This window comes from Podarcis tiliguerta (genome assembly GCF_965153285.1).
Source record: "Podarcis tiliguerta genome assembly, chromosome: 9".
NCBI lineage: Eukaryota > Metazoa > Chordata > Lepidosauria > Squamata > Lacertidae > Podarcis > Podarcis tiliguerta.
This window is the reverse complement of record NC_139542.1, coordinates 52,752,672-52,780,318: the sequence shown is the minus strand read 5'-3', so window position 1 is coordinate 52,780,318 and position 27,647 is coordinate 52,752,672. Positions and strand designations below refer to the sequence as shown.

At 43.8% G+C, this 27,647-nt stretch overlaps 1 protein-coding gene across 2 annotated transcripts in view; it reads right to left on the bottom strand.

Annotated features, from left to right (window-relative positions):
- KIT (KIT proto-oncogene, receptor tyrosine kinase) overlaps window positions 1-27,251 on the bottom strand; it is an 80,318-nt gene extending 53,067 nt beyond the window's left edge. For both annotated transcript variants that reach the window (XR_014515346.1, XM_083458114.1), the window contains exon 1: window positions 26,965-27,251. Coding sequence is in view for 1 of the 2 variants with exons in the window: in XM_083458114.1 (XP_083314240.1) it covers window positions 26,965-27,028 (64 nt within the window). In the remaining variant the exon portion in view is untranslated. The remainder of the gene's footprint in view (window positions 1-26,964) is intronic.
- Between the last annotated feature and the right edge of the window lie 396 nt (window positions 27,252-27,647).

Below are 27,647 nucleotides of genomic sequence, written 5' to 3'. Positions count from 1 at the left end.
AGGCAACTTCAACAACAACTACAGTGGAACCTTGGTTCTCGAACGCAATCCGTTCTGGAAGCCCGTTCAACTTCCGAAATGTTCAAAAACCAAGGCATGGCTTACGATTGGTGCAGGTGCCCCAGAAACAATAGCCAACAAACCACATTGGACGTTCGGGTTCTGAAAAACGTTCAAAAACCAGAACACTTACTTCCGGGCTTTCAGAATTCGGGAGCCGAAATGTTCGAGCACCAAGGTGTTCGAGAACCAAGGTTCCACTGTACATGGAAACACTAGGAATGCATGAATCAGGATTGGCTGAGACTGGGCCCATCACTCAACCTAACTCACCTCACAGAGTTGCCAAGAGAATATTTTTAAAGTCAGTTTTTATGGGGGTGTTATGTATATGTGACACAAAAGTTGGGAAAGTATGTATCATTCTTATTATTTCTATATTCATTTTAAACTCTTTTATTCTTTGGAGAAAGTTTAACAGAAGCACATGTACACAGTAAAACATTTTGAATCTTCCCCTCCCCAAAAAATATGCATATTTGCTTTTATTTCCATGCATGCATTCCTTTTATTTGCTTGCTTTGGCATCCATAGGGAACAATAGCCTTCTTTCACTCTGTGCAGCCATGTAATTTCCAAGTCATACAATCAAAGGCTTCTGTTTGGCTTACAATGAATCTTCTCTTCTAAGCCACCACACACCTCTAACAAGGTACCCAGCATACGTCCCCCTGACAAGAATGAATACAAAGTCACAGGACCGAGAGCAGCATTTGCAGTTCATCATGTGCCCATTTATGATTCCCGAGAAGAGACAGCAACAAAAACCACTTTATGGTATTAAAAGAAACACACACTGCACATCATGGGAACATAGGAAGCCTCCTTATACTTAGTCAGACCAGTGGTCCATCTGGTTCACTAATGTCTACCCCACATGAAAGACAGATGCTCTACCACTGTGCTAAAGGTAAAGGTACCCCTGCCCATACGGGCCAGTCTTGACAGACTCTAGGGTTGTGCGCCCATCTCACTCAAGAGGCCGGGGGCCAGCGCTGTCCAGAGACACTTCCGGGCCACGTTGCCAGCGTGACATCGCTGCTCTGGTGAGCCAGAGCCGCACACGGAACACCGTTTACCTTCCCGCTAGTAAGCGGTCCCTATTTATCTACTTGCCCCCAGGGGTGCTTTCGAACTGCTAGGTTGGCAGGCGCTAGGACCGAGCAACGGGAGCGCACCCCGCCGCGGGTATTCGAACCGCCGACCTTTCGATCGGCAAGCCCTAGGCGATGAGGCTTTTACCCACAGCGCCACCCGCGTCCCTACCACTGAGCTATGGACCTTCAAAATGGCACAAATCACACTTGCGTTCATTGGAACACAATGTGTGCCCTGTCAAGCTGAACAAAGACATGCAAGTGACCTGACAAGTGTCTGTCAGCTTTTGATGTTACAGGCAAACCGCTGCACATTCAATGGGTGGCCATTCAACCTGGGGTTGGAAGCAGAAGTAAAAAGCCACTTCGCTTTAATAAACATGCCCCAGATGAAACGCTTTGCTTTCCCCCTTCATTGGCCACCTTGTTTTAGAGGTAGGGTGATTATGCCGTTTGGGAGCCAAAGTTCAAAACAGGATGAAAGCAGTCCAGCCCTAGCTCAAATATAAGCTTGGCCTTGGACATAGAAGGACTCAAACATTTCTAACCCCCAGCCCAGCAGGACCGATAACACACAATGCTCCTGTTCCAACAGCCCCCAAAATGCAAAACCAAGTACTGGCCCAATAGAGAAAGATAGCTGCAGAGGTGAAAAGTCCTCCAAATGACACAAGAGAAACAAGCATACCCCACAATATGAGGAAGACTAGAAAAGGCAGCACAGGACCACCAATAAACATATTGCACATCTGTTATGATATAGACAATATACAACCTTGGCAGAGGAATGGTATCTTCGAATGAAAATGCAGTGCAATTATTACATCATAGCAATATAGTGCAGTGAAGAGGAGTAATAGGGCCGCAATCCCACGTGGGGCTTAAAAACTGTACGGAAACCAGCAGAACTTGAGTGCATATACAGTAAATCCCTGTAGCCATACAGACCACATAGAGGAATCTTCCACTCATGGACCTCCAATACCAAAAAGGAAGAGAACACAATGTGATTGAATGAGAAATGTAATTGTCATCAGGGCACTCACCACAATAGTTTGCTGATGGCCTCATCACATTGTTCCATGATCTGATGAGCCATTTACGGCCCCAACTGATACTGGTGACATCAGCTCCTTGCCCATGGGAATGTGCATCCTTAGACAACAGGGAGTTAAAGTTAACTACCCTGAAGAACCATTGATGGCACCAGCTCTTGCTGTAGGATTGCAGCTTTGGCTGCTGCAATACCTCAGAACTGCGATAGGAGCATTTACTATATTAAATAACACCTCACTATTGAAAAACAGCACGTTGGGTATCGGGAACAAAATTACCTTTTTAATCAACATTGAGATTTCTTGCTGTAGAGAAGGGGTGGGGAGCAGATGCAGACCTCCCCCCACTCCTGTGGGTCACTTTGACAGGTGGAGTTTGCAGGACAACCCTCACTTTCAACAGAGCTTGTGTTGAGTGTCAAATTTAAAAGGCACCCAATGCAAGCCCTGTTTGCACACTTAAATACTCCTGATTGTGTCTTTGCAGCCACAACTTTACCTGCCGCACACCTGGCATCATATATGGCATCAGGTGCAGGGCAGGTGGCCAAAACTTTGGGGTCTTGTGGGCTAAATTAGGAGTCGTGCTGGGCCAGACTGGGCTTGTGGGTCAGGGCTTCCCCAAAACTGCTGTACAGTTTCTAATCCGGTGACACTTTTTGATTTTGACCGAGTTCTTTTAAGACTACACAGAACAGGCAAGTAATGCAAAGCCAGTCCTTTTGTTAGGTCTCCAATTAGTCTTCCATCAATCATGAAACCCTAAAGCTGGGTAGCTCAAAATTCAGGGCTGTATCCCACCCACACAAGCAAAGGGAACACAACAGTTCCTCAAAGGCCGCTGGGCTGCTTCATGTGGGAAGGCAAATCACCCCTATAGCCCTGCCCTACAATGCGGAGACCCAGCAAGACCCAGCCTAAGCTTCCCCCAGATAGGGGAGGGGTAGGATACCACAAAAGTACTTCACTTCACTGCTCACACCAACAATATAAAATAGCATGGAAGCTGCTCAGCTACACGGAAGTCTTTCAGCCAAGCTTCTGAGCTCCCTGTGACTTGACGCTGTCATCCTCTGCTCCACAACTGACACCTGTGGTGCATTTTGCACATGGCTAACCAAGAACAATGTTATCAGAGGTGATTATCACCTGCATTTCTCATTCGAGTCAATGAGGGGCTACAGAAAGTTCAGGTCCCTGTTGTTCCTACTTAGATTTGCAACACCAGGGGGGAAACAACAATGACCACAATACCTACTCGTTGTTTACAGTGGCACATATGTACCTCCGCAAGGTCTCCCTGCAGAACAAAGCACTTTGTTGCCAAAATTAAACACAACTGACACCATAGCCTAGCAAGGCTTAATAAAAACAGGTCAATCATCCTTCAGTTACAGTTCCTGAGCTAAATATCCCAAAGGTTTTCAGATCAATAGTGGTTTCTTTGAAAAGTCTTAAAACTGGGGGAAGATAGAGAGACAGGATTAACAAGGACTCTGTTGTTTACCAAATGGGTTGTTTGCACCATCTGTGGAGATAATGTGATAATGATAATCTCCTTCTCTCTTTTAACATTAATCCTTTTATCTTTAAAAACTCTGAAAAGCAACAAGCCAAAATGCAAAGGGCCCGAGGAGGATAGCTGGGAGAATCGAGGTTTACCTCAGAAAGTACAAGTTTTTTTTGAAAAAAAAACAATTAAGTAAAATAAAATAAAGGTGATGGTTCTTGCAGGAGGCATCGCTTACGGTGGTTGTTGGAAAAGCTCTAACTCAGTGGAAGAGAATCAAATTTGTATGCAGAACGTCCCACATTCAATTCATGGCATAACCAAGAAAGTCTGGAAAGGGTTCCCTGCCTGAAGCCACGGAGAGCCGCTTCTGCCAGTCAGTGACAGGCAATGTGGAGTTAGATGGACCTATGACAGTTTCTAGTGTTCCTATGATGAAAAAAAAAACATTCTCCCAAGGCATGGTGGATGAGATGTGGTCCATGAGGGAGTTTTAATGCAGCCACCAAAGCATGGAGGTTGAAGGGGCAGGTCGAAAGAGGGTGAGTATGGCCACGTTGCTACATAAGGGACACAAAGCACTCAGAATAAAAAGGACAGAAGGCAGGTGAATGGGAGAACCGACTCCACCAAATTGCAGCTGAGGTTGTGTGCCAGTGTCTGTGGTGTGAGAGCTGCACATGTGTCTGTGGTTGTAAGAGCTGCGATGGCTTGTTGGAGCCAAGCCAGGATCACTTTTCACTTGCACCAGAAAGTCCTCAGCTGTAGACAGAAAAGACTTAGTGATTTTAATTCAGTGTGCGCATATATATATAATGTGGTCACAAAAGGCACACAAAACACTCAAATAAATGTCTTTCAATCCTCATGTACTGCATATTCACTTGCACCAGAAAGTCCTCAGCTATAGACAGAGAAGACTTCCATAGTCGTGTTAGCGATTTTAATTCAGTGTGCGTTATATATATATAATGTGGTCACAAAAGGCACACAAAGCACTCAAATGTATTTCATTCCTCACGTACTGCATATTCGGAGTGTGTGTGTGGGGGGGGGAACCAACCCTATAGCAAACCTGGAGGAATAGAAAAGGTAGAAGAATTGGCAGTTATTTAGCCAAGGGATAGAATTACAAAAATGGATGCCAAATTGGTTCAACAAGCCTTCCCACACCCATGACATAACTTGAACATTGCGGCCGCTATATTTGGCTGAGGATTCTTCTATCTGCCCCTACTGAGAGGAGCTTATAGCGAAGTGAGAAAATTTAATGTGCTCAACTTTATGCTCATTATAGACAACTTGTACTGGACACAACTCAATTAAAATGTGGCGTGTGGAAGGTTTGCTTGCGCTTTTAATAGTATTGGTTTTAAACTGCTTTTAGCTGCTTCGTCCGCTGGTTTTATTTTGCGGTTTTTACTGATGTTTAGTGTTGATACTGAATTTACTATTTTTATTATGATTAGTTGGAAAGTCGCTTTGAGGGTATTCGTGTCAAAAACGGATATACGTAAGCAATAACAGGCAACAGGATGTGAAAGGAAACGCAAAAGTAGATCTATATTTGGCTAGAGCTCATGAATTGGAAGTAAAGATGATGCTTTGCATCAAAACGTGAGTTAGATTGATTTCAGTGCCATACTTATTGACTAGACAATCCATACTAGATCTGCAACAAAAGGTTGCAGTGGATCCTCACCTTCTGTCAGGAATGTTCCTGTTCTGGGTTCCTTCCAGACAGCATACTTTAAAAAGCTCAAGGAGACCAACGTACCCACATCCACACATATACACGTTTTTACCCTCTCCAATTGACCTGAATGAATATGCTAAACTCTCTTTTGATTTTTCCACCCCAGACAGAGGGGGGAGGGAGGATTTCCCCATTTGTCCCCATCCACCAAAAAAACCTACTTCTGCAAACCTCAGGTTCTCCCAAACTTGCATCTCTCTTGTTTCTCAGAGGCCCCATTTTGGCCTCGCTGACAATTTCTATCTGAGCATTGTGGTGGGTTTTTGCAGCACGACACCCCATGCATTTTGCTCAAACAAAATGTCGCCTACTGAGAACACGTGGAATTTTTTGATTTCATATAAACCTACAAAATTAATGCTACTTTCTGGAATATATTCAGTTTTCTTCCAGATTAATAAAACTGCTAATCAACTAATTGTTCCCCCTCTTAATTTCCTTCCCAACCATTGTACATTTACATATGCAAAATATAAAATAATTAAGTTGCAACAATTAAAACAGATCAAAACTTACACTAATGGAAAATTCATCATTCAAATGTGTTGTGTTCTTACTTTTTTCATTCACTGTAACCTTTACAGGACAATTTGCTTAATGGTTTTGCTTTCCCACTCCAGCCCTCAACTTATCTTTGGAGGCACTTTCTAAAAGGGCATTATCTCTTTACTTTTTTTATTTGAAAGAAGTGTTTATTGTAATGTGCCACAAGAGTGTGAGATGATGTTTTCTAGATTTCTTTAAGAAAATAGCATCAATAAAAGGAAAGGAAATCTGGAGAGCCCGAAAGCTTTCCTCCCCCATAACACCATTTGAATCACCAGCCATTTAGAAAACACCAAATTCAACTGAAGTGCAGCTTTCGTGGTAATATGAATGCTAATTATTTCAAGGGCTGGCAGCAATTTAATCAAGATATTGAAGTTTCATTAAAGATATTCCAATAGTCTCCTAGATAAAGCCTTTACAAAAAGGGGAAAAAATAGCAATAACTACATAATTATTCTACTGTTGCTATTTTGTTATCTCTGGGTTTTTCCCTCTGCAATATATCTCATTTTGAGAAAAATGCAACAATGAATAAAACATGCAGATTAAAATAATCTACACAACTAAACTGAGGGTGAAAGAAAGTTAATATTATATCTCAACTCTAGTTGACAGTGGCTGGCCCCAAAAGGGCCTCCCACATCTTTAATGCCTGCATAGATAGACATTTAGGAAGTCCAGAAGTAGGCAGCCATTTTAGAGTCTGTGTGGGCATCCGAGTCCAAGAACCCTTCAATCTGCAGTACAGAATGGCTTGCCAAAATGGGTTTCCAACTATGTAATAGTCACAGTCGGAGTAATGTTGGACACAACCTCTAATTACTTTACGATCTTCTTTATTTTTTCAGGAGTAAGGGACTGCTCAGTTTGCCAACCCCAATTCCAAACCGAATCAATATTTCACCCATCATCAGTTGCTTTTGGTGGGGAGAATAATCCCTAATGAGGATGCTAAATTAATCGCTGGCTGTCAGACATAGACGGTTTAAGGTTCTAGGACTGCAGAAATACCAGAAAAGTGGTCCTCAAATGATTCAATCTTGAGCAAGCCCACTAAATTTTAAGAACTGTAATCTCATTTTGAGACACAGCAGTAGCCGTGAAGACAGGACTTACTAATAAATTTATGTTCAATTTACAGAGAACTCTTGCTACTTATAGGAAGTCCATACAGCTTGTTACCCAAAGCAATCTGGCCCGAATTATGCCATCAGATCACCAGGGACTTGACAGACCTCCTGTTCTTGCTGACTATCTGAAACTCCAAAACAACACAGAACAAAAACAGTCATACATGTTTGATAGGTTGCAACTGGCTTAGCTGGTTACAAGTTGTGAAAGTCTGATTGATAAGGTCCTTGAACACACAGTAAAATGTTTGCTTTGGCCCATATGCCTGATTCCCTTCAAATAGGATTTCATATCTGAATAGTTTTCCATTGTAAATAATATTAAACTTGTTTCAATATTGTCTTTTAAAACAAAAATTCCATACTCAGGATGTTTACATTTCCGGTTATTTGTGGATGCGAAGAATAACCTGTCTGTACACATTTCTCTCTTACCTAATCAACGAAGGAGTGGGATGAACACCAATCCACATGCCAGTTGCACAATATGTAAGCGCCATGTTTGTTTCGATTGCTCTAAAATTTCACTGAAATAGCAGAGATCAGAATCCAGCCTTTGTGTGCAAAGTGCAACTGAGGAAAACGTAAAGGATTCAAACGCTGTTTGAGCCAACCATTGAGGACATCTTCTTTGTGGGTATTTTCTCCTGTCACGTAGTCAAAGGCTACACTCTTTTAGTCTGGGAAACTGACAAGTCATTATTTTGGGAAATGAACGAGGCAGTTCATGGCTCACTCCCAATCTCACCACAACATCTGCAATCTCACCACACTCCGTAGTTTAAACAATAAATACATTGTGGGGCTTGTTTTCCATGCATAAACTAAAGTAAACCTGGAACATGACTGTCTCTATAGTGATGACGTAGCCAGCAGGAGCACTGATAGCAATTAAGCTTCTTGATCAGGCAGTGAATGTAAAAAGAATTTTCTAAGCCCACACTTTTTATGGAAGCCCCCAAATTGCCTTCCTTGTCTTCCGTTTGAAAGCACCCACATTAATGCTGTGATCTCAACTAGGGCTGAGAGGAACTCCTTGGAGCCTCTCAATAACTTTGTTGGAAATGTCAGTCAACCTGGAGCCTAAAGTGAACAGTACAATCTGCAGTAGCATTGTTGGGTTTATTTTTTTCATGCCCAAAAGCTAATTTATTTTATTTACCTATACATACATACATGCATACATACATACATACATACATACCCCACCCATCTGGCTGGGTTTTCCCAGCCCCTCTGGGCAGCTTCCAACAGAATATTATAAACACATTAAAAATGCCTTCAGGTGTCTTCTAAAAGTCAGATAGTTGTTGATTTCCTTGACATCTGACGAGAGGGCATTCCACAGGGCGGGCGCCACCACTGAGAAGGCCCTCTGCCTGATTCCCTGCAACCTCACTTCTCACAGTGAGGGAACTGCCAGAAGGCCCTTGGAGCTGGACTTCCGTGTCGGGGCTGAATGATGGGGGTGGAGACGCTCCTTCAGGTATACTGGGCCAAGGCCGTTTAGGGTCTAGACAACAAAGCTGAAGGATAAGGCTAGCCACGATGGTTATGCTCTGCCTCCACAGTCTGCTTCTGAATATCATTTGTTGGGAACCACAAAAGGGGAGAGTGCTCTTGTGCTCAACGCTTGCCTGATGGCTTCCCACAAACACCTGGGTAGCCACTGTGAGAACAGAATGCTGGACTAATGGCCTGATCCAGCAGGCTCTTATGCCCCACATCAATGCCCCACTGCAAAATCCTGGAGGTGTCTTAATGCAGCAGGTAAGGGTTCGTATGTGCAGTGGAGATCTAGCAATACTCTGGAGTGTCCCCAAGCCAGGCAGACCCTCGCCTTGCACAGAGTTTATGGCGAGGACCTTTCTGAGCTTCTCGGTTCCACTCTGGAAAGCGCTCTGTTCCAACCAGAACCCACAAAATAGCAATTAAAACCAACCTGAAGGTCAAGCAATACCACCGCTTTTGGCAACAATTATCTGAACCAAAGCAAAAAAATAAGTTTTGAATGGGCTCATCCACGTGAGGACATAATGCTTTAGTGGTTCCCAAATTTCCCACAGAAGTTGCCTCTAAGAAAAGCCACCAATCATTTGATCACAATCGCTTGATGTGGAAAAGGTTTGTTGTTGTTTAGTCATTTAGTCGTGTCCGACTCTTCGTGACCAAAGCATGCCAAGCACTCCTGTCTTCCACTGCTTCCCACAGTTTGGTCAAACTCATGCTGGTAGCTTCAAGAACACTGCCCAACCATCTCGCCCTCTGTTGTCCCCTTCTCCTTGTGCCCTCCATCTTTCCCAACATCAGGGTCTTTTCCAGGGAGTCTTCTCTTCTCATGAGGCGGCCAAAGTATTGGAGCCTTCAGGATCTGTCCTTCCAGTGAGCACTCAAGGCCGATTTCCAGCACCATAATTCAAAAGCATCGATTCTGTGGCAATCAGCCTTCTTTATGGTCCAGCTCTCACTTCCATACATCACTACTGGGAAAACCATAGCTTTAACTATATGGACCTTTGTCAGCAAAGTGATGTCTCTGCTTTTTAAGATGCTGTCTAGGTTTGTCATGGCTTTTCTCCCAAGAAGCAAGTGTCTTTTAATTTCGTGACTGCTCTCACCATCTGCTGTGATCATGGAGCCCAAGAAAGCCTCCATTTCTTCCCCTTCTATTTGCCAGGTGACAGGACCAGTGGCCATGATCTTTGTTTTTTTGATGTTGAGCTTCAAACCGTATTTTGCGCTCTCCCCTTTCACCCTCAATAAAAGGTTCTTTAATCCTCCTCCTCAGTTCCTGCCATCAAGGTTGTGTCATCTGCATATCTGAGGTTGTTGATATTTCTTCTGGCAATCTTAATTTTGACTTGGGATTCATCCAGTCCAGCCTTTGGCATGATGAATTCTGCATATAAGTTAAATAAGCAGGGAGACAATATACAGCCTTGTCGTACTCCTTTCCCAATTTTGAACCAATCAATTGTTCCATATCCAGTTCTAACTGTACTTTTCTTAAAAATCCCTCTGCTTGTTTTGTTAACTACACACCACCTGTGTAGCCTGACAAGCCACCATCTAAACTGCTGTGATTAAATGCATGGATTCTGAATCACCATTTGGAAATGCCTGCCTTCTTTAATTATCCTTTAATTTTTTTAAAAAAATCAAATCCCAGTGTCTGGCATCAACTCCATATGAATATCATGGATCTCCTCATTTCTCACGAACACGCTTTTTATAATTTCTACTAATTGTGTAACACATTTTAAAATGTTGGCTCATAACGACACTTGACGTAGGTGGCTGGGAGGTAGGTGAGATTTTGAAGATGGGATGAGAGCCAGTGTGGTGTAGTGGTTAAGAGCAGTAGACTCGTAATCTGGGGAACCGGGTTCGCGTCTCCGCTCCTCCACATCCAGCTGCTGGGTGACCTTGGGCTAGTCACACTTCTTTGAAGTCTCTCAGCCCCACTCACCTCACAGAGTGTTTGTTGTGGGGGAGGAAGGGAAAAGAGAATGTTAGCCGCTTTGAGACTCCTGAAGGGGAGTGAAAGGCGGGATATCAAATCCAAACAGGTAAAGCAAGTATAATACCAATGTTACCTTTGGGCAGGAAACTACTTTTGACACACACTGACATACCCTCTTCTCTTATTGTTTATGAAGAGGCATTATCAAGAGTTCAAGAACACATTCTCAAGGAACAATAATTATTAGGGCTTGTGAGCTGGGGTGCAGGAAAAGAGTGGGAGTGGTCTGAGGCCTGTGGGGGGCCACATTTGTGCCCCCCCCGTGCCTGACTCTCCCCATCCCTGTGGAAGAGGGTCCATTTAAATTCTACTAGATTTGACTTTTACCCAGAACCATGGAACAGTGAATTATGTGTGTCAAAGATTCTCTCTGCTAGGATGGGAAGGAAGCAACCAAAAGGTGTGTGTGCTTGCAGGAATTCTTTCAACATTCCAATTGTGCCCATGTGTTCTAGGAAATTTCCCAATTCCAGCTTCCTTATCCCAAACAAATTCCTCTGAAGTCATCTTTCCACGGTACAGGAAATCAAAGCAACATGATTCAGCTTCTGCTGTCGTTCATACAAATTTTTTATTTCCTTTTTTAAAAAAAAAAAGAGAGAGGGGAAAAACACTCCAGCATTCATTAGATATCGGAACCGATGAGTTTTGGTTCCTCTTTATTCCCAGCCAGTCTTTGTTTGTAATAGCTCACTTGATGCCACGAGGGACATCCGTTCTCGGTATGTCGAACACTGCCAAGCGAAGTCTACTACTCACAGGAAAGAAAAGGCACAACACATCCGAATACCTTTGTTATCTCTCCTTTCAAATAGCGTTAACTCATTTGTCAGGCTTCCAAAATCAAACATCCCACTGGTGCTGCCAACCACAAAATGAAGCAGATTTGGAGCTGTTAGACTCTAGAAAGCTAAAGTCTTCAGCGACAGTCACAGGGAGCTTGCCATCCTCAATTCAAGTCAGATTTATTTATTTATTTATTTATTTATTTAAAAGAATGTATTATTCACAGTTCCAGTCTCCCAAACTCAGCTGCAGGTGTGACTATGAGATTTGCCTAATGGGATTTTCCCGGTGTTGGGTAGCTCTAAGAATTGTTCTGATAGAGGAAAACAGGAAAAAAGACGTAAACACTTGTCCAACCACCACTCTGCAGGTCCCGGATGCTTAGTAGTAACACTGATTAATTAAGTAAAATGCAGAGCTTGAAATGTGCAACTGATTATGTTACCAACGGAACATAATCAGTACTGTTCATAATCACTTTACGTTATTAAAATCATTTTAGTAAAACTACCATGAGTGATAGATCGACGTGTTCTTTGTACCTGCATATGAAGGAAAAGGAAGTTTGAATCTTTTTCTTTTCTATTTTTGTATAATTGGTTGGTTTACAAAGATTCACCATAAGCCGGGAGACAGGAGTATTATTTTGGGTCTACTGTACAACCTGCCTTTGTGGAAACCCCCCAAATGTAAGCCATAATCATCCCCAAGACTGGCATTCCTATCTTAAACGCATCTACTCTGAAGTAGTCCCACTGATTGCAATCAGGGTGCCGAAGATGATGTTTACATATGTCCTTCTCCTGCATTGTTAACCTGTACAATTCCGTCCTACATTATTTCTATACACATAATGTGACTGACTTGCATGAGTATTCTTTGCACACCATGAAAAACTAATGTGGGGGGGGGGAGTCATTCTCACATACGTAGTCAGTTGACTCATGTGTTTTCAGGGTACACTTACACAGACTGGACAGCGTACTTCAAAGTGCCATTGTTAGCCTCCTTCCTATTAGGGAAACATAAGCATACATATCTTTGCAGAGAGACCACAACAATAGTGCTGTCAGCAAAATGAGCAGAGTTGCCAGAATAATAATGTATTAAAACACAGTAGTCTGTTAAACATTAAAAGCTTCCCTAAAGAGGGCTGCCTTCAGATGTCTTCTAAAAGTCTGGTAGTTGTTCTTCTCTTTGACATCTGGTGGGAGGGCGTTCCACAGGGCGGGTGCCACTACCGAGAAGGCCCTCTGCCTGGTTCCCTGTAACTTGGCTTCCCACAGCGAGGGAGTCGCCAGAAGGCCCTTGGCACTGGACCTCAGTGTCCGGGTAGAATGATGGGGGTGGAGATGCTCCTTCAGATATACTGGGCCGAGGCCATTTAGGGCTTTAAAGGTCAGCACCAACACTTTGAATTGTGCTCAGAAACGTACTACATTGTTTTTATACAGAAGTTACAATATTGGCTCATATTTATTATTATTAGTCATTTGTTATACTTTTATACTGCCTATCCATCTGCATTCTCTAGGGGCAGTCCATAGAATGCTAAAACCAATAAAACAATCATAAAAACCCCAACCACAGCTGCTGCCTGAGTGCTGGAAGAGAAAGCTGCTCCGTGCTACAAGGCTCGTTTCCACCTGGCCTAGGGGGCAGGGCCCACACTCACCCTGAACAGCTAAAAGGCTCCTGGGAAGCCACTGGGACATTGCTGGAACAACTCTTGGGTTGGGGCAACTGACTAAAATGTTTTAAACGGTTCTAATTTTGGTTCCCCTCTTTCGTTTTTGTCGGGTTGGTGTTGGTTAAATGTTTAGTTGGGGTTGGCGGTGACTTTAATTTGGGTCTAACTGTAAATTGTTTGTTATTATTGTTATTGGTTTTTATTGAGTTATTGCTTGTGTAGGATATTTTTTTTAAAATGTTTGATGTTTTGTTTTGTTGTGTTGTGTATGTTGTAAGCCGCCCATACAACACATTTGAAACAGTATAAAACAACAGCTAACAGTTTTGAACATGCACAAAACAAGAGGTGCAGTTTTACTGTAAGATGCAAAAGGATGGGGGATATAATTAAAAGGCCAATTCTATACATACCTTGTGGGACACCTTTGGGAGAGGAAAAGACTAAGGAGTAAGCCCTACACAAAGACTGAGTGGAGTCCCTAAGATGGTTGGATGGTACCTGGTATGCCTTCTTTTGGCAACTCCTGCAGCCCAGCTAGTGCTAAATATATTGCTTTCCTTTCCTTTGGACCACATCAGCAAGCCGAGGGGGGCGGGGTGAGGTCTTGTCATCTAGGCAGCCCAGGACCTCCATACACAATGGCCAAGCTTGCGCCCTGGCCCTAATGCCTCCAAAACAACTCTGGAGGCAACAGTTATGAGTTACCAGTCTCTGCAGGTGCTGTCATTCTCCAGTGGTTTGACTTCACCCCTGGAAGACAGGACGGGTGCCAACAACTATACATGCCTATTCAAAAGCCAGTCCCATTCAGTTCTCGTTGATTTCAGCAGATTGCAGTCTTACGTGTGGCATCTTGGATACTGGAAGTCTTGGATACTGGCAATCGTGTAACTTGAATGACAAGAAGGGAGTGGTGATGCAATCCTCAAAGTGCCTTTTCTACTACACCCCTCCAGATGTTATAGGACTCCCAACTGCCAACAGCCTCAGCCATCACGGCCAATAGACAGGAATGATGGAATTTGAAGCCCGCCTGCATATAGAGGTCCACCTTCGCATCCCAACTATCCAGCAGAGCAGCGGGGAAGAGGTGTAGCCCACTGTCAAAGTGCATACTTTGGACACCACAGTTCCAAGTTCTATCCCTATCCCTGGTAACTCCAGGTGTGACTTCTGCCAACCGTTAATAGACTAGTCTTCCCAACCTGAACCTGGTGCCCTACTTGATTTACCTCACGTGCAGATATTGTAAACGTCAAAATATTGTACATGCAGGAATTAGCAAGCGGATAGGTGGTGGTTAAGAATAATAAAACAACAAAAAGCTATTATAAGGTTAACTGTAGGGAATGAAATGTTAATTAGAAATAACCAGGGAAATAATGCAGCTACAAGAACAGACGCATCAAGAACAGAGTGTCGGAAACCAATTTTTGGAAAGTTTGTATTAAATTTGTTTTAATGTGGCCGATGTGGTAAAAATTTGGAAAAATCAATCAAAATGATTTAAAACAACAACAACCTGGTGCCCTACAGCTGTTGTCATTATTAGTTTCATTTGTGGATCTAGTTCCATGTTCTGGACTATAACTTGCATCAGACCCAAGCGCCTAGGATGATGGGAATTATAGTCTAAAACAACTTGGGAGGGCACCAGATTGGGCAAGGGTGGTTTAAACAATATTGAGCTATATGGACCAAGGTTTGGACTGTTGAAGGTAGATTCCTATAAAGATAAACAACCTTAACCAGGTGAAGGATGAAGGTGAGGAGCGAAAGGGTTCAACAAATTCACAACAGCCCATGGTGGCAGGCATTGCCAGTTACTTGAAGGAAGTGAGTGGCAAGTAAACAGTTTGATGTGGCTTGACCCCAACACATTAAAGGGCAATACAAGCCAAAACAATGGGACTTTTGTTTAGATACTTCAAACAGGAGAACTCCAGTTGTTTAGATAGTTCAGTTTTCAGAATAGGAAGGCCAGGATAATAGAGGATGAGAATGAATCTGAAGTTTACACTCTGAATGGGGTTTGTGTCCAGTAGGAATAACAGGGAAACAGAATAAATGTAGGATGTCCCTCTCTTGGATGGGAAAAAAAGAAATATAGGTGGAGGGGAAAGTTGGAAACAAACTGAGATTTCACTAAACTGAGTACTACACAGAGTAAAAAAAAAAATCAATCGCTTTCAGGATATTAGAGCTAATTTCCTCTTGTCCTTTTAGAATAGCTGAGAGAGACTTGAGGAAATGAGTCAAAATCCTGGAAGATGTTTGTACTACACTAAAAAGACAAACAACATCTGTAAAACGGCGCTCAAATGTAAAGGGAAACACTGCGTGAGATGGCACTTCTCTAGAGGAGTGAAAATGACAGGAGGACAAGAAAAGAACCTGCCTAAAGTGGTTTCACCTTGACTTATTGATGCCTCTGCTTATAAAATGCATCTCATAAATTAATGACACAATCCTATATAAGTTTACTGGGAATTAAGTTGATGCTGATTTCAGTGGGACTTAGGTCCTTTGTAAGTGAGCATGATATTGGAGCCTAACAGCACAATCCTAGACATGTCTACACAGAAGTAAATCCCATTGAATTTAATGGAGCTTATGCCTAGCTAGCTGGATATAGCATTACAGCCTCAGCTTTATGTCTCATGTGTAAATCCTGACGGCCTTTCAGCCCTTCTTTCCTCCAACTTTGTCTATTTCCTCAGATTATTTTTGTCTCATCAAATCCCAGGTTTATTTCAAAATATTTTGAACAGCTTCAAATTCAAAGTATGCCATTAAGACACTCTAAACACAGCTATTTTATGTGTATATAATTTTATTTTTCCAATTAATTGACAAGGCCAGAGGTTTTCAACCTTTCTGAGCCTACGGCTCCCTTGACCAACTCCATTCTTTCTGCGGCACCCCTGTGGGGCCCAGGAGCCCAGTTATGTCACCCCTTGCCTGCATATCTGGCAGCTTCTTGTCCTTTTTTCGAATACCCTTCCTTGTGGAGTATAGCCTCACGACTCCTCTCCTCTCTGCTTGGGACCGCTGCCACCACCTCTGGCCTCTGAGCTGCCCCATCCCTGCCCCAAAGAGAGGTGCCTCCTCACACCGCCCCACAGGGGCCTATGAAGCACCCCCTGGCCAGTCCCAGAGGCATCATTCACCTGGGGAGCTGGTAGCCAGGTCTGCTGCAACAAACAGCTGTGCAAGCCTTTGGGAGACAGAGATGCAAAAGGGCATCAGAGAAGGAAGGGAAGGAAAGAGGGCCAGAGGGCCAGTGTTGCCTGTGGCACCCTAACTATCATTCAAGGCACCCCAGGGTGCCATGGCACACTGGTTGAAAACCACCGGGTAAGGCTATATCATTTACAATGGTCACATCCAAAAGATAGGTCGCTGTCCCCGAAGGGTTTACAAAAGTGCATCTGGCATATGGAAAGTAATAGAGAAAGAAATTGAGTACAAACAGGGGGAGAGTATATATTCAATTCAGTTATACATACTAAAAACTTGGTTTCAGTGGGGGGAATAAGAGGGGATATACAGATGGCTTCCTTCCCTATCATGAGGGCTTAAGATGAGGATAACAGTACAGTGGTACCTTGGGTTAAGTACTTAATTTGTTCCGGAGTTCCGTTCTTAACCCGAAACTGTTCTTAACCCGAGGTACCATTTTGGCTAATGGGACCTCCCGCTGCTGCCGTGCCACCGGAGCACAATTTCTGTTCTCATCCTGAAGCAAAGTTCTTAACCGGAGGTACTATTTCTGGGTTAGCGGAGTCTGTAACCTGAAGCGTATGTAACCCGAGGTACCACTGTACAATCCTATGCAAATCTACTAAGAAAGCCACACTCAGTTCAGAAGGACTTACTGGTACTTCCAAGTACCTGTGTTGAGGGTTGCAGCCTAAGAAAATTCAATGGAGGTCACTTCTGAGCAGATGAGTATGAGACTGGTATATTTTATATATCCATAGTTGCTAAAGGTCTCACAATCTAGTAAAACAGTGGTGGCCAACCTTTTTAGGCAAGTATGTGACACGTTGCGTCTAAAGTATGCAATGCAGCCAATCTAGCATATACAACGATTCATATAGTTCCCACAGCTACACTGTCTCTGACTCCACCTAGTGCTGGCCTCCCTGCCTTCCAGCCTCAATGGCACGGAGGAGACCCACCGGCATGGTTTCTCTCTCGCACGCAAGTTTCAGATCCTGTGAGAATCTTCCTACCACACAACAGGACAGGGAGAACCTTCAAAAACCTGCACATGCATGTTTGACTATATGAAAATCCACCTGGAAGAAACGCAAGACACTCACACCAGGTGGAACAGGCACATATGGGTACATGATTTTATTGTGGACGAAGGCAGGCAGCCACAAACCAAGCCACCAGCTCATCGGATAAACTGCTGGCCCTCTTGTAAGAAGGTTGCCCAGCAGCACACCTCCCCATGGCTCTCATTTGCAATGAATTTTGGAGCACTCAAGGCACAACAGAAATCTTTCCCACTTTATCTTACCTTCTACAATCTCTGCCTCTCACCCAGGGCGCTTAGGGCTGGCAGTAGTGAACCCAGCCAAAAAAATAGGGGAGAACTAGTAAGCCAAGTCAATATTTGTGGACAAAAACGATGAGTGGAGGAAGAAGGCAGTGACAGTACTGGGAAAATCCCAGACAGGTGGCTGTCTGGATGCCAAGAAATATGATGCTGGTACCTACAAACTTGAAATACTTACTTCGCTTTTTCCTGACATATCAAAACCCTGACATTGGTTTCTAGATATTTTGAAATATTTTTCCACTACTGGACCGGTAAGGGAGGAAGGGCACAATAATGCAAATATCTCCACCCCACCCAAAACACCTGCCATGCTGCCAGTTCCAAATAGTGCAATATTTCTGTTTACACTATGCTATTCAACAAAGGACTGTAATTCAGAACACCTTCCATGATCATACAGTGAGAAGAGTTGGTAAGAGAGAATAAAGGTGTCTTATGTTGCACTGTTATTTTGTCATTCTTTAATCTGTCTGGATTATTTCATCCTCTGAACCAGTGTTTTCTTTCCCCCCATAATGTTTCGTGAACTACCAGAAAACAGACTGCCTCAGGAAGGGGGCAGGCTCTCCTTCCTTGGAAGTAGAAGTTGGACGGTTATCCGTCAGGGATGTTGTAACTGCAAGATTCCTGCCCTGAGCAGGAAGTTGGGCTGGATGACTTCCAAAAACTCTTGCAACTGTAAAATTCTATAATTCTAGGTCATCAAATCTGGGAGATCTTCAAGGCTCAGCATGACATTGGGTAGGGAAAAAATAAATTGCAGTGTAGACACTGGGTGGTTTATTTTTAAAAAACCAGTTCCAATAGTGCAAGGACTTTTGGCTACACCATGGAACTTCCCCTACGGCTCTTTTCCCTGTGTACCCCACCTTCTGGCAAATCTGTTTTGGAGACGATCCCACGCCCCCGAAAAACCCCCTGGAGCAGATTTGGGGAGGGACGTTTACAATAAACGACAACAAAATACCATACCCAAAAATAGTAAGAGGTAAAAGTAGTAAGAGGTAAAAGACTGTGACGTTAACATATATGAGAGAGAGCTGGAGGGGAAATAGTTAAATAGGTTGCACAGACAGGACCCAGGGGGTGGAGTCAGTGGGACTATAAAACCAGTTCTGAGAGGAGTTCGTTGGGAGTTGTTGGGGAGTAGTTGGTGGGATTTAGTGGGTTGGCTGGTTGGTAAAGGCAGTTGGTAACAGAGAGACAGTTAGGGCCATGGGTTCTTGAGTGTGGGGGAGGTAGAAGAGATAGAGAGAGGAAAATAAGACTAAGAAAGTAGAGAGCAACAACGTTTGGAATGCTGTAAAAGTTTTGTTTGTGTCTGAAATAAAATACACTCTTCTTTATTAATTGAGAAGCTGACTGAGACTGAAGTAATTTTACCAGGGAGGACCTGGTTGGTGGAGGCGGATTAGTGGTGTAGGGATCAATAGCCCGTGAGACGACCGGAGGCTCCGTACGAATGCCACAAAGACAAGCAAAAAAATTAAAATCTCTCTGAATTCTTTTTCAAAGTATCACTTGCCATCTAAAAGGGAACAGGGAGGGTTCCAAGAAAACCTCTCTAGACAGGGACTTTCACAGCTGTGGTGAGAAGGCTTGCAATCCTGTACACATAGTTGAGATGACGGAGGTGCTTGCAAGAGAGGCTCCTTGCATAATCCTTGTACAATGCATGTGGGCAGGGTTCGAAATTAGCAGAGTGCCAGGCTCATTTCGCACCTAAGGATTCTCCATTTGCGAGCACCTCCAAAACTCTGGGTGCCATTTTTTTGTGCCTGGCTGACACTCAAGGATTACTGAAATGTATGAGCTTTGAAGCCTTGAAGTATACGTTAAGAATAGACAATATATGAAGGACAATAAAGAGTAGAGTGTGTTGAAAATGAAGTATGGTTATTGTAAACACCAAATTAAACATTTATTAACAATTTCTGCCAAAAGTGTGGTATTAACAATGTGTCACTTATGTGAATTGTGTATTAATTCATGCTTATCAAAATAATAAATAAAAAGGGTTGCTGACACCCACACCAGTGACAACTAGCCATTCTGTTTTGGCACCCACAACTCAGGTCCCAGAAGCCATTTGGCTCCTAGCTTTTCTATCCCAGTTTCTAACACTGGGCAAATATACAGGAAAAGGTGATAGGAAGAATTACTGGGCCATACAAGGCTTTAAAGTGAAAAAGTATCCATTTCAATTGGCCCAGAAACAAACAGGTGCTGATCTTTTAGGACAGGCATAGGCAAACTTGGCCCTCCAGTTGTTTTGGGACTACAACTCCCATCATCCCTAGCTAACAGGACCAGTGGTCAGGGATAATAGGAATTGTAGTCTCAAAACATCTGGAGGGCCGAGTTTGCCTATGCCTGTTTTAGGACCATGTCGCAGCATTCCACAAAGCTGTTAATGTTTCTGAACTGTCTTCAAAGGTAGACCCATGTTAGGTAGACCAGTCCATAAAGTGGTTCCCAAGACATGAGATTATGGAGACAAGAGGATTCTATATAGCCAAGCTTGAGAAATTCTATATTTCTATAATATAATAATATAATATAAAATATAATATAATATAATAATAATATAATATAATATAATATAATATAATATAATATAATATAATATAAATTTCTATAATATGCTTGTGTATTACTGGACAACTTTCCAAGATGCAGCATGTATCTGATGAAGTGGGTCATAGCCTATGAAAGCTTATGCTGTAATAAAATCAGCCTTTAAGGTGCTACAGAAGTCTCTAGTTGTGAATCCTCATCTGCCATTCTCAACCACGTCTCATGCAGCAGGTCAGATGAAATCAAAACAGTAAGGTGGCAGCTACATTCAAAAGGTTCACGGAGGTGGCATGCATGGGTTTTTCTCAACCTCATCAGTACAGCCACCCTGCCAGGATGTTAAAGAGAGACTGCGACTTGATCAAGGTCAGCCCGTGAAATTCATGACCAACTGGGAATTCAACAAGTCCAAAATTTCCATGGTTTGAGGGAGAAAGGAAGGCCACAGTACGCTAAGGTGTAAAATGGAAAAAGAAAAAAAAAAAAAAACAGTATGGAAAGTTTGGCAGCCCACCCAGCCAAGGCCACAAAGATGCAAAATGTGAAAAATTTGAAGAGTTGAAGGTGTTAATAGCTCAGTTTCATAGGAAGGTTAAAGTTAGGTATTGTGCCAGTTCCCCTCTATTGAAAAGCGTGAAGCAGAACAGTAAACAAAGAAACTAAACCTAATGTAAATGTCTGCGCTATGTTTGCCTAGGTAGAGATCCATTAGGGCAGTGTGTCTCCTTCTGTATCTTCATGCTTCTCCTCCATATTAATAAATTAATCCAATGTGTCACTCAGAGCAAAAACAAACAAACGTTCTCTTCTGTGAGGCTCCAGAGAACACCCAATGCCCAAATATAGTTAAACAAAGAAACAGGAGGCAGAAATAATCACTCCAGCAACCTCTTGTCCTTTGCACACCAACGCTTAAGAAGGTGTGTTGACCTTCCAAAGAAGCTGTAAGGCCAACCCTGTTTTCGCAGATTTTTCCTGAAGAGAAAAAGACATCCTATCGGGATCCAACAGAAATCATGAGACACCCATCACATGTGGGGGGGGGGACCAAGAAAAGCTCAGTTGTCTTATCTCTGGCCTAGTATTTAATCTTTGCAATAATTAAACCATTGATGTCAATAATGGAGACCATGTTTTGAGGCAGAATGTTCAGAAATGCATTAAAAATGGATGTGGCTTTCACTATTAATATGGAGGTCAACAGGTGGAAAGAGCAAGCTTACAGCAGGGTTAGTATTTGTTTAGGGGGCGGTCTGCCCGGTTTAGCTCCATTTGCCTGCTTCTGCTTTTTATCCTCCTCCTCCTTGTCGTCACCACCATGACAGAGAGGCAGCTCTGATTCGCCCCTTAGTGGGCTGGCTGGTAGGTCCCAGGGGGTAGAACGCGGAAGGAGAACTCCAGCTCACCGTTTCTCTGTGTTAATGGGACAGCACTGCTGAGATGACGGATTTAAGTAGATCAGCTTCTAGCTCATTTCACCTTAAAAACCTGCTGTCTAGTGACCCTCTTGCACACAGAGACACACACAGTACTGCCATAGGCCTGGCTCACATTTTGGGAAGACCGTGCAGCAATCTGCAGATGTGCATGGCACAGCCACAGATACACACCCTTCCTCTCCACAGCAGTGAATACCCACACACAGTGCGAAGTAGATATTCCAAATGGAAGGCTATGTGCACAGAAATCCAATTTGTGTGATTTCTCTTTCACACACAGCTACATGTGTTGTACATGGAGACTGCAACCCACTCCTCCAACCAAGAAATATAGTACTGGTCTGTAAACATGTAAACCGGGCCAAGACTTGCACAATATGTTGCTGCACTATGCAGCCTGCCCATGTGGTTGCGGGGACAGAATGTGCTGTATTAGGTGCAGCAGTTTGCCAGCTGTATTCCTGTCAAGGGATAGCTGCTACTTGCTCCAGGTAAGCAGAACATAATGATGCAAGCTTAAGGTTACAGCTTCTCAGAGATGTACTGATGCCTTCTTAAGAAGTACCCAGCTGATAACAGTGATCCTAAGCAATGTTTCAGGCAAGGAATCAGGACCAATCGCTCCCTGTTCCTGGGTTAAGAATGCCAGCAATTCTGTCTTTCTTTTTGTGCACGTTAACGTAACTCCCTGGATCACTCTATCGGATGGATTCCATCAACGTTGCTCACAACAAACCACACCTTCTTCTGCGACATGTCCTTTGCCAGGGCAGAAGAGTAAAGATGTCACTAACATACCTCACATATTCCAGTACCAGACACGTACAACCTCAGGTATTAGTGTGCAACCTGATCTAATATTAAGACTTTTCTATGTTCGCATGGCACAACTTGAGATCAGCCTGAAACAAAGCATCTACCTCTGCATCTTTAAGAGGTTGTTTCCAAGTAGTTTTGCTCAATCCAACTATTATAAAAGCCTAAAGTTCACCTAAAGTTCAATTCTAAAGTTCATCAGTAGCCAAAGTGGTCCCCATCAGATTTTGTGGACCACAAAAGTCACCATTTCTAAGTCATGCACCAGGAGGGCTACCCTTAATGAATAGTGCTAAGTCCAATAGAAATAAATGACACATAGATGCTAAAGTGTGTGAATTTAAGCCAATGATTTCAACAGGGCTAAAGTATTGTTTCAACTTCCTCCAATTTGTGTCCCTGGCTTTGTCTTGATTCTAATTACGCAGCTGTTGCTGCCACACCATCCTCTGAAAGATCAGAATCTGTTCTCCCCATACCACCTGCCAATTGCAATTCAATTATAGCATTTTGCAACAATACAGCAGACACTAAGCAGTTTATCAATGGCTATTAGCCACAATAGCTAAACTCCACAGCCCTCTTACTGCAATCACTAACAAACATAGCTGAATGTGCAGTGTCCAAAGACCTTCAGGATATCAGACAGATAAGCCCATTCCCTCTCCTACTTCTAGATTCCACGACCACCAACCACTAGGTCCAATTCCTGGCTATTTATTTGCTTATTGCCATGGGGCGGTTCACATAATCTGGTACTCTCAAGATGTATTGCACAAAAACATGAGCCCTCTTCAGTTGTACTCAGCCCTGTACTCAGGTGTACAGAATACATGGAGGTTCTTCTGAGAAAATGGCAGCTAGACCAAGATGCATGATTGGTGCCAGTTTGAATGGGGGGTCCATGCACATGACGATATGATCTCAGATGGCCTAGAGTTCTCCTCCTGGTGGGGACAGCTTTACAAAGACATCTCCTTACAGGCATGCCTCCTTTCACATTGATGCCAATCAAATGCCAGCTGTGGATATGGCCAATACGTGTACAGATATCTAGGATGTGGGGCTAACTAGACAGCCTCTTCACACTGTTAAGATATCATGGTTAAAAGCCATAGACTGAGTCAAGCGCAAAGCTCTTGAAAGGCAGCGGCAGCTTTTGCCAGCGTAGCATTGCCAACACTTCTGCGGCACAAATTGTGGTGTGTGTGCTCATTTATTTATTTACGCTGTCTCCCACTGTTTCACCAATGGCGCTCAAGGTGGTAAACAACAATAATGTAAATACAATGCTGGGCTTGTGCAGCAATTTGCGTTACTCCTGCTGTGTGCAGTTGCTCTTGGGATCAAGCTATTAAGGTTCTGCTTGATAAACAGCTGTTTGTGCTCACAGTCAACGCTACATCAAATAGCCAAGTGCACGTTTATGGGAGTCCACTGGCAAAAGACAGGTGGCTTGGTAAAGACTGGGCAGGTGTCTTTTGCTGCCAAAAGCTGCAGCTGGTCACCAGGTACACCTAATAAGAAACAGGTGCAGCTGCAGCTGTTTTCAAATCACGTAAGGATCTGAGGTTACCAAAGGTGCCATGCGAGCTGGTTCTTATACCTCCAAGTTAATGGTTTTAAAACTGCAATGCAAACCATGTTTTACCTAGATGGCTCCATGCAAGTATATCAACAAACTGACAGAACAGAGCAGAGGGATTTGTGACAAGGTCAACGCAGAACTGCAACTGGGACCAAAGGAACGAAATTACATTGCTGGGCTCCTTAATTAGCCATTGGGGAAACCCTGAATTAGGTGTGCTGGGTTAGGCCACATAACCATCAACGTCTCTGTTGCACAGGCAAATGTAGACCCAACAAACCCATTTACATTAACCAAGAACAGATATAAACAGCTTTGGTTTCTCCTTCACTAGAAAAGTGCTGGACACAGCCCTCAATCTCGTGCATTATTTCACCGCTGTACGCTTTGTAACGTTCATTTCAACCACAAAGGCACGCTGTACTGATTAGGAGATAAGTTAGCCTCAAAAACACTCGCTCCCCCATGACAGACACGATACGGAAAAACCCATCAACTTGCTTACAAAAAATAAAATACAGAAGTTTCAAAAGTTGTTCGCATAGGCAGTTTTGCAGGCATTCAGGAGTGAGAACTGTATATGGTTGCTGGAGTCTCCTCTTAGTGGCTAATTCTAATATTGCACCTGTGCAGGATGCAGCTCAGACTCCTCGTGAAATGGTATTAAAAGGGGGGGGGGGTTTAAAAAGGTATTTTAAGAGCAACAAAACCAACATGTTGGAAGTCCATAGCTGCAGCCAACATAGAGCAAGTTGAGAACATTTAACCAATTATTCCTGTGCAACCAGCACTGTAAACCACTCTATTATGCCTCTACAATTATACCCAGGGAATACTGTGACTTCTGCATGGTGTTCCTAACCCAGAGCCTTACTAATCCTAGACAAGCTTTCTATCTGCCACTACTCTATAGAGAAACTCCCCCTTCCCCAAAAAGTATCATCTCAGCACTTCTTTTTGTTGTTGTTGACTAACGTCCTCCTCCAAAACACATTTCAATGTTCCGTATTTCCAGTAAGTAACACTCCTAAAAGATCACAATAGCAGGTCTGCAAAGTGAATGAAGGGTTGGTTCTTTATGTGTGAGACAGGCACTTCACACAGTTTGCATAACAGAATAATACACCATGCATGTGGCAATCCATGGACCTTTGCTCTGTGGATGTCCAGAGCCATCCGGACATCTAAGTTGATTTCATTCACAGATTTCAGCTGCACTGAGTTTCGGGTAGGAATTAGTGGCAAGGTTTAACAACACATTTCTGCTTAGGTTTCACTGCTGTACAAATACAATTAAGGCTCTTTGAGTGGCTTCTGACATGCACCTACCAGCAACAGGTACGTCCACCGGTAGCAGGCTGAAAAACGCATGCTCACTATATATTATGTCCTTTCTATGTACCAAATAGCTCTCACTGACAGGTGCCAGCAGAGAGTGGAAATCACCTGACAAAATCACCTTATGAGGATGGGGGAAAGGAATGATCCGGCAAACAACGTGGCAGCAGTTGCCACTTTAAGACTCGGTATGTTGGCTCCCCAAAGAAACCGGTCATTTTATATGCCATATGCAGGTTCCGCTCTCAGCACGTGTTGTCTGACACTAAAAAAAAACAGCAGTGGCAATGCCAAGACAAATCTTGTGTGTGATAGTGGATACGTATGACCTGCGGAGACATGGCTTGGGAGTTGGGATGAGCAAGATTCTTCAGCAATGGCTACACAACCAAGTGGTAGGGGGAATCAACACAAACTATTGCAAGTACTGGTGGGTTGGACCGCTCTACTAACCTGACGAAAATTATTTCTCAATATCAAAAGATTTGTAGAAATTACAACTTGCTTTTTAGGCAATAATAATAATAAAAAACCACCCTGCATTTTCAAAGCAACATTTTTCTATAAAGGGTAGTTATGCTCCGAGTAGACCCACTGAAATCAATGGGACAAACTGGCATGATTCCAAGTCCTATGGGCTTGCTTCTGCTCTAAGGTGCAAGGGATGTGACTGCGTTGTCCCCTTGATTTTGCCACATAACTTGATTTCCCCTCTAGGACCGGAGTGCTCCTTGCAGAAGACCCCTGTTTCTCCAGAGAATTTAGGACAGGACTCACTGGGGCGGTCATTTGAATCCTACTAAAACACGTTATTTGGAAAAGCTCCTTCGCAATCAATGAAACGCTGTGTTTTGTTTTGTTTTGTTTTGTTACTATCCCCACCCCTCAAAATACCATAACTTTAAAGTTGCGCATTTAAGTATCGCGGCTTGCAAAATAAACCTGCAGCGCCTTTCCTGACGCTTAACGCGCCTGCGGATGGGAGCGCTGGAGCCTAAGAGAAGGCGCATCCCGTGATTGGCATGACTGCAAACACTGACCCACTGGCCGCCTACAACTTAAACCGGGTTCGAGATCCCTTCCCAATGGGAAGCGGGTGAAGCTGACCTCGAGCTCCAACTGCCCTTCCTGTGGGAAAAAAGAAGCCGAGCTGTTTCGCCCAAACTCGTGAAGCCACCCAAGCTGGTTGCCAAACAATCCCTTCTGCCCCCCACGCCCCCAATTTCCCCACTCTCCGCCTGACCCTCAGGCGTGTGCATATTCTGTGCTCCTCGATCCCCAGATCCCCGGCACGGATCTCGAGGGAGAGGCGCGAAACCTAAGGACGCGCCTCCCACCCGGGCAACGTTTGTGCCTCTCCGCGCGCGCCCCTCGTTCGGCTGCCGTGCGCAACCGTCCTCAGCGCGCCAGGTGCCGCCGGTGGCTTCCCGGAACGCCGCCGTTTCAGAAGGGATCCGACCCGCTCGCTTCCCACCTGTTGATTCGGCCAGAAGAAGAGCCAGCAAAGCGACCGCCCAGAAAGCTGGGGAGCCTTCCATGGTGCCCGGCGTCCGATCCTTCAAGCGCAGAGGCTCTCCAGGCTGACCTTTCGGAAGAAGGGTCCCCTGCGCGCGTAAAGACACATACACAGAGACGCGAGCAAAGCCAGCTCCGCGCGGGGAGCCCGACTCGCACTGCCTCTCGCCTCCTGCGGCCACGCCTCTGTCTCTCTCTCTCTCCAGCAGCCCACTGGCTCCGACAGACAATATTCCCGCGACAAACTCCAGGGGCTGGCGCGGGGTAGGGAGGGGGGACTTGCAATGTTGAGGGCTGAAGGGAGCCTATCAGACCTAGCAAATTGTTTCTCCTTTTTTTCTGGAAGCGTTCTAATGTACACAGAGGAATCCTTTCCCTTTTCAGTTGAAAAAATAAATAAATAAACCACTCTCTCCCCTCCAAGTCTCCCAGACACTCCAAGGGAGAGGTGTTAATTAAGAAGGTAGTACTGTAGTTTTTTTATGGAAAGGGGAAGAAACAGTGCAGAAATAGCTCTCCAACAATGAAAGCCACCATGACTTCCCTTCAAAACTCTACAAAGAAAACATTTATTTATAACAGTTGCTGTTATGGAGTCAGCTGTTCTTTATGAGATATATTGTGCCAAAACATGAGCTCTTC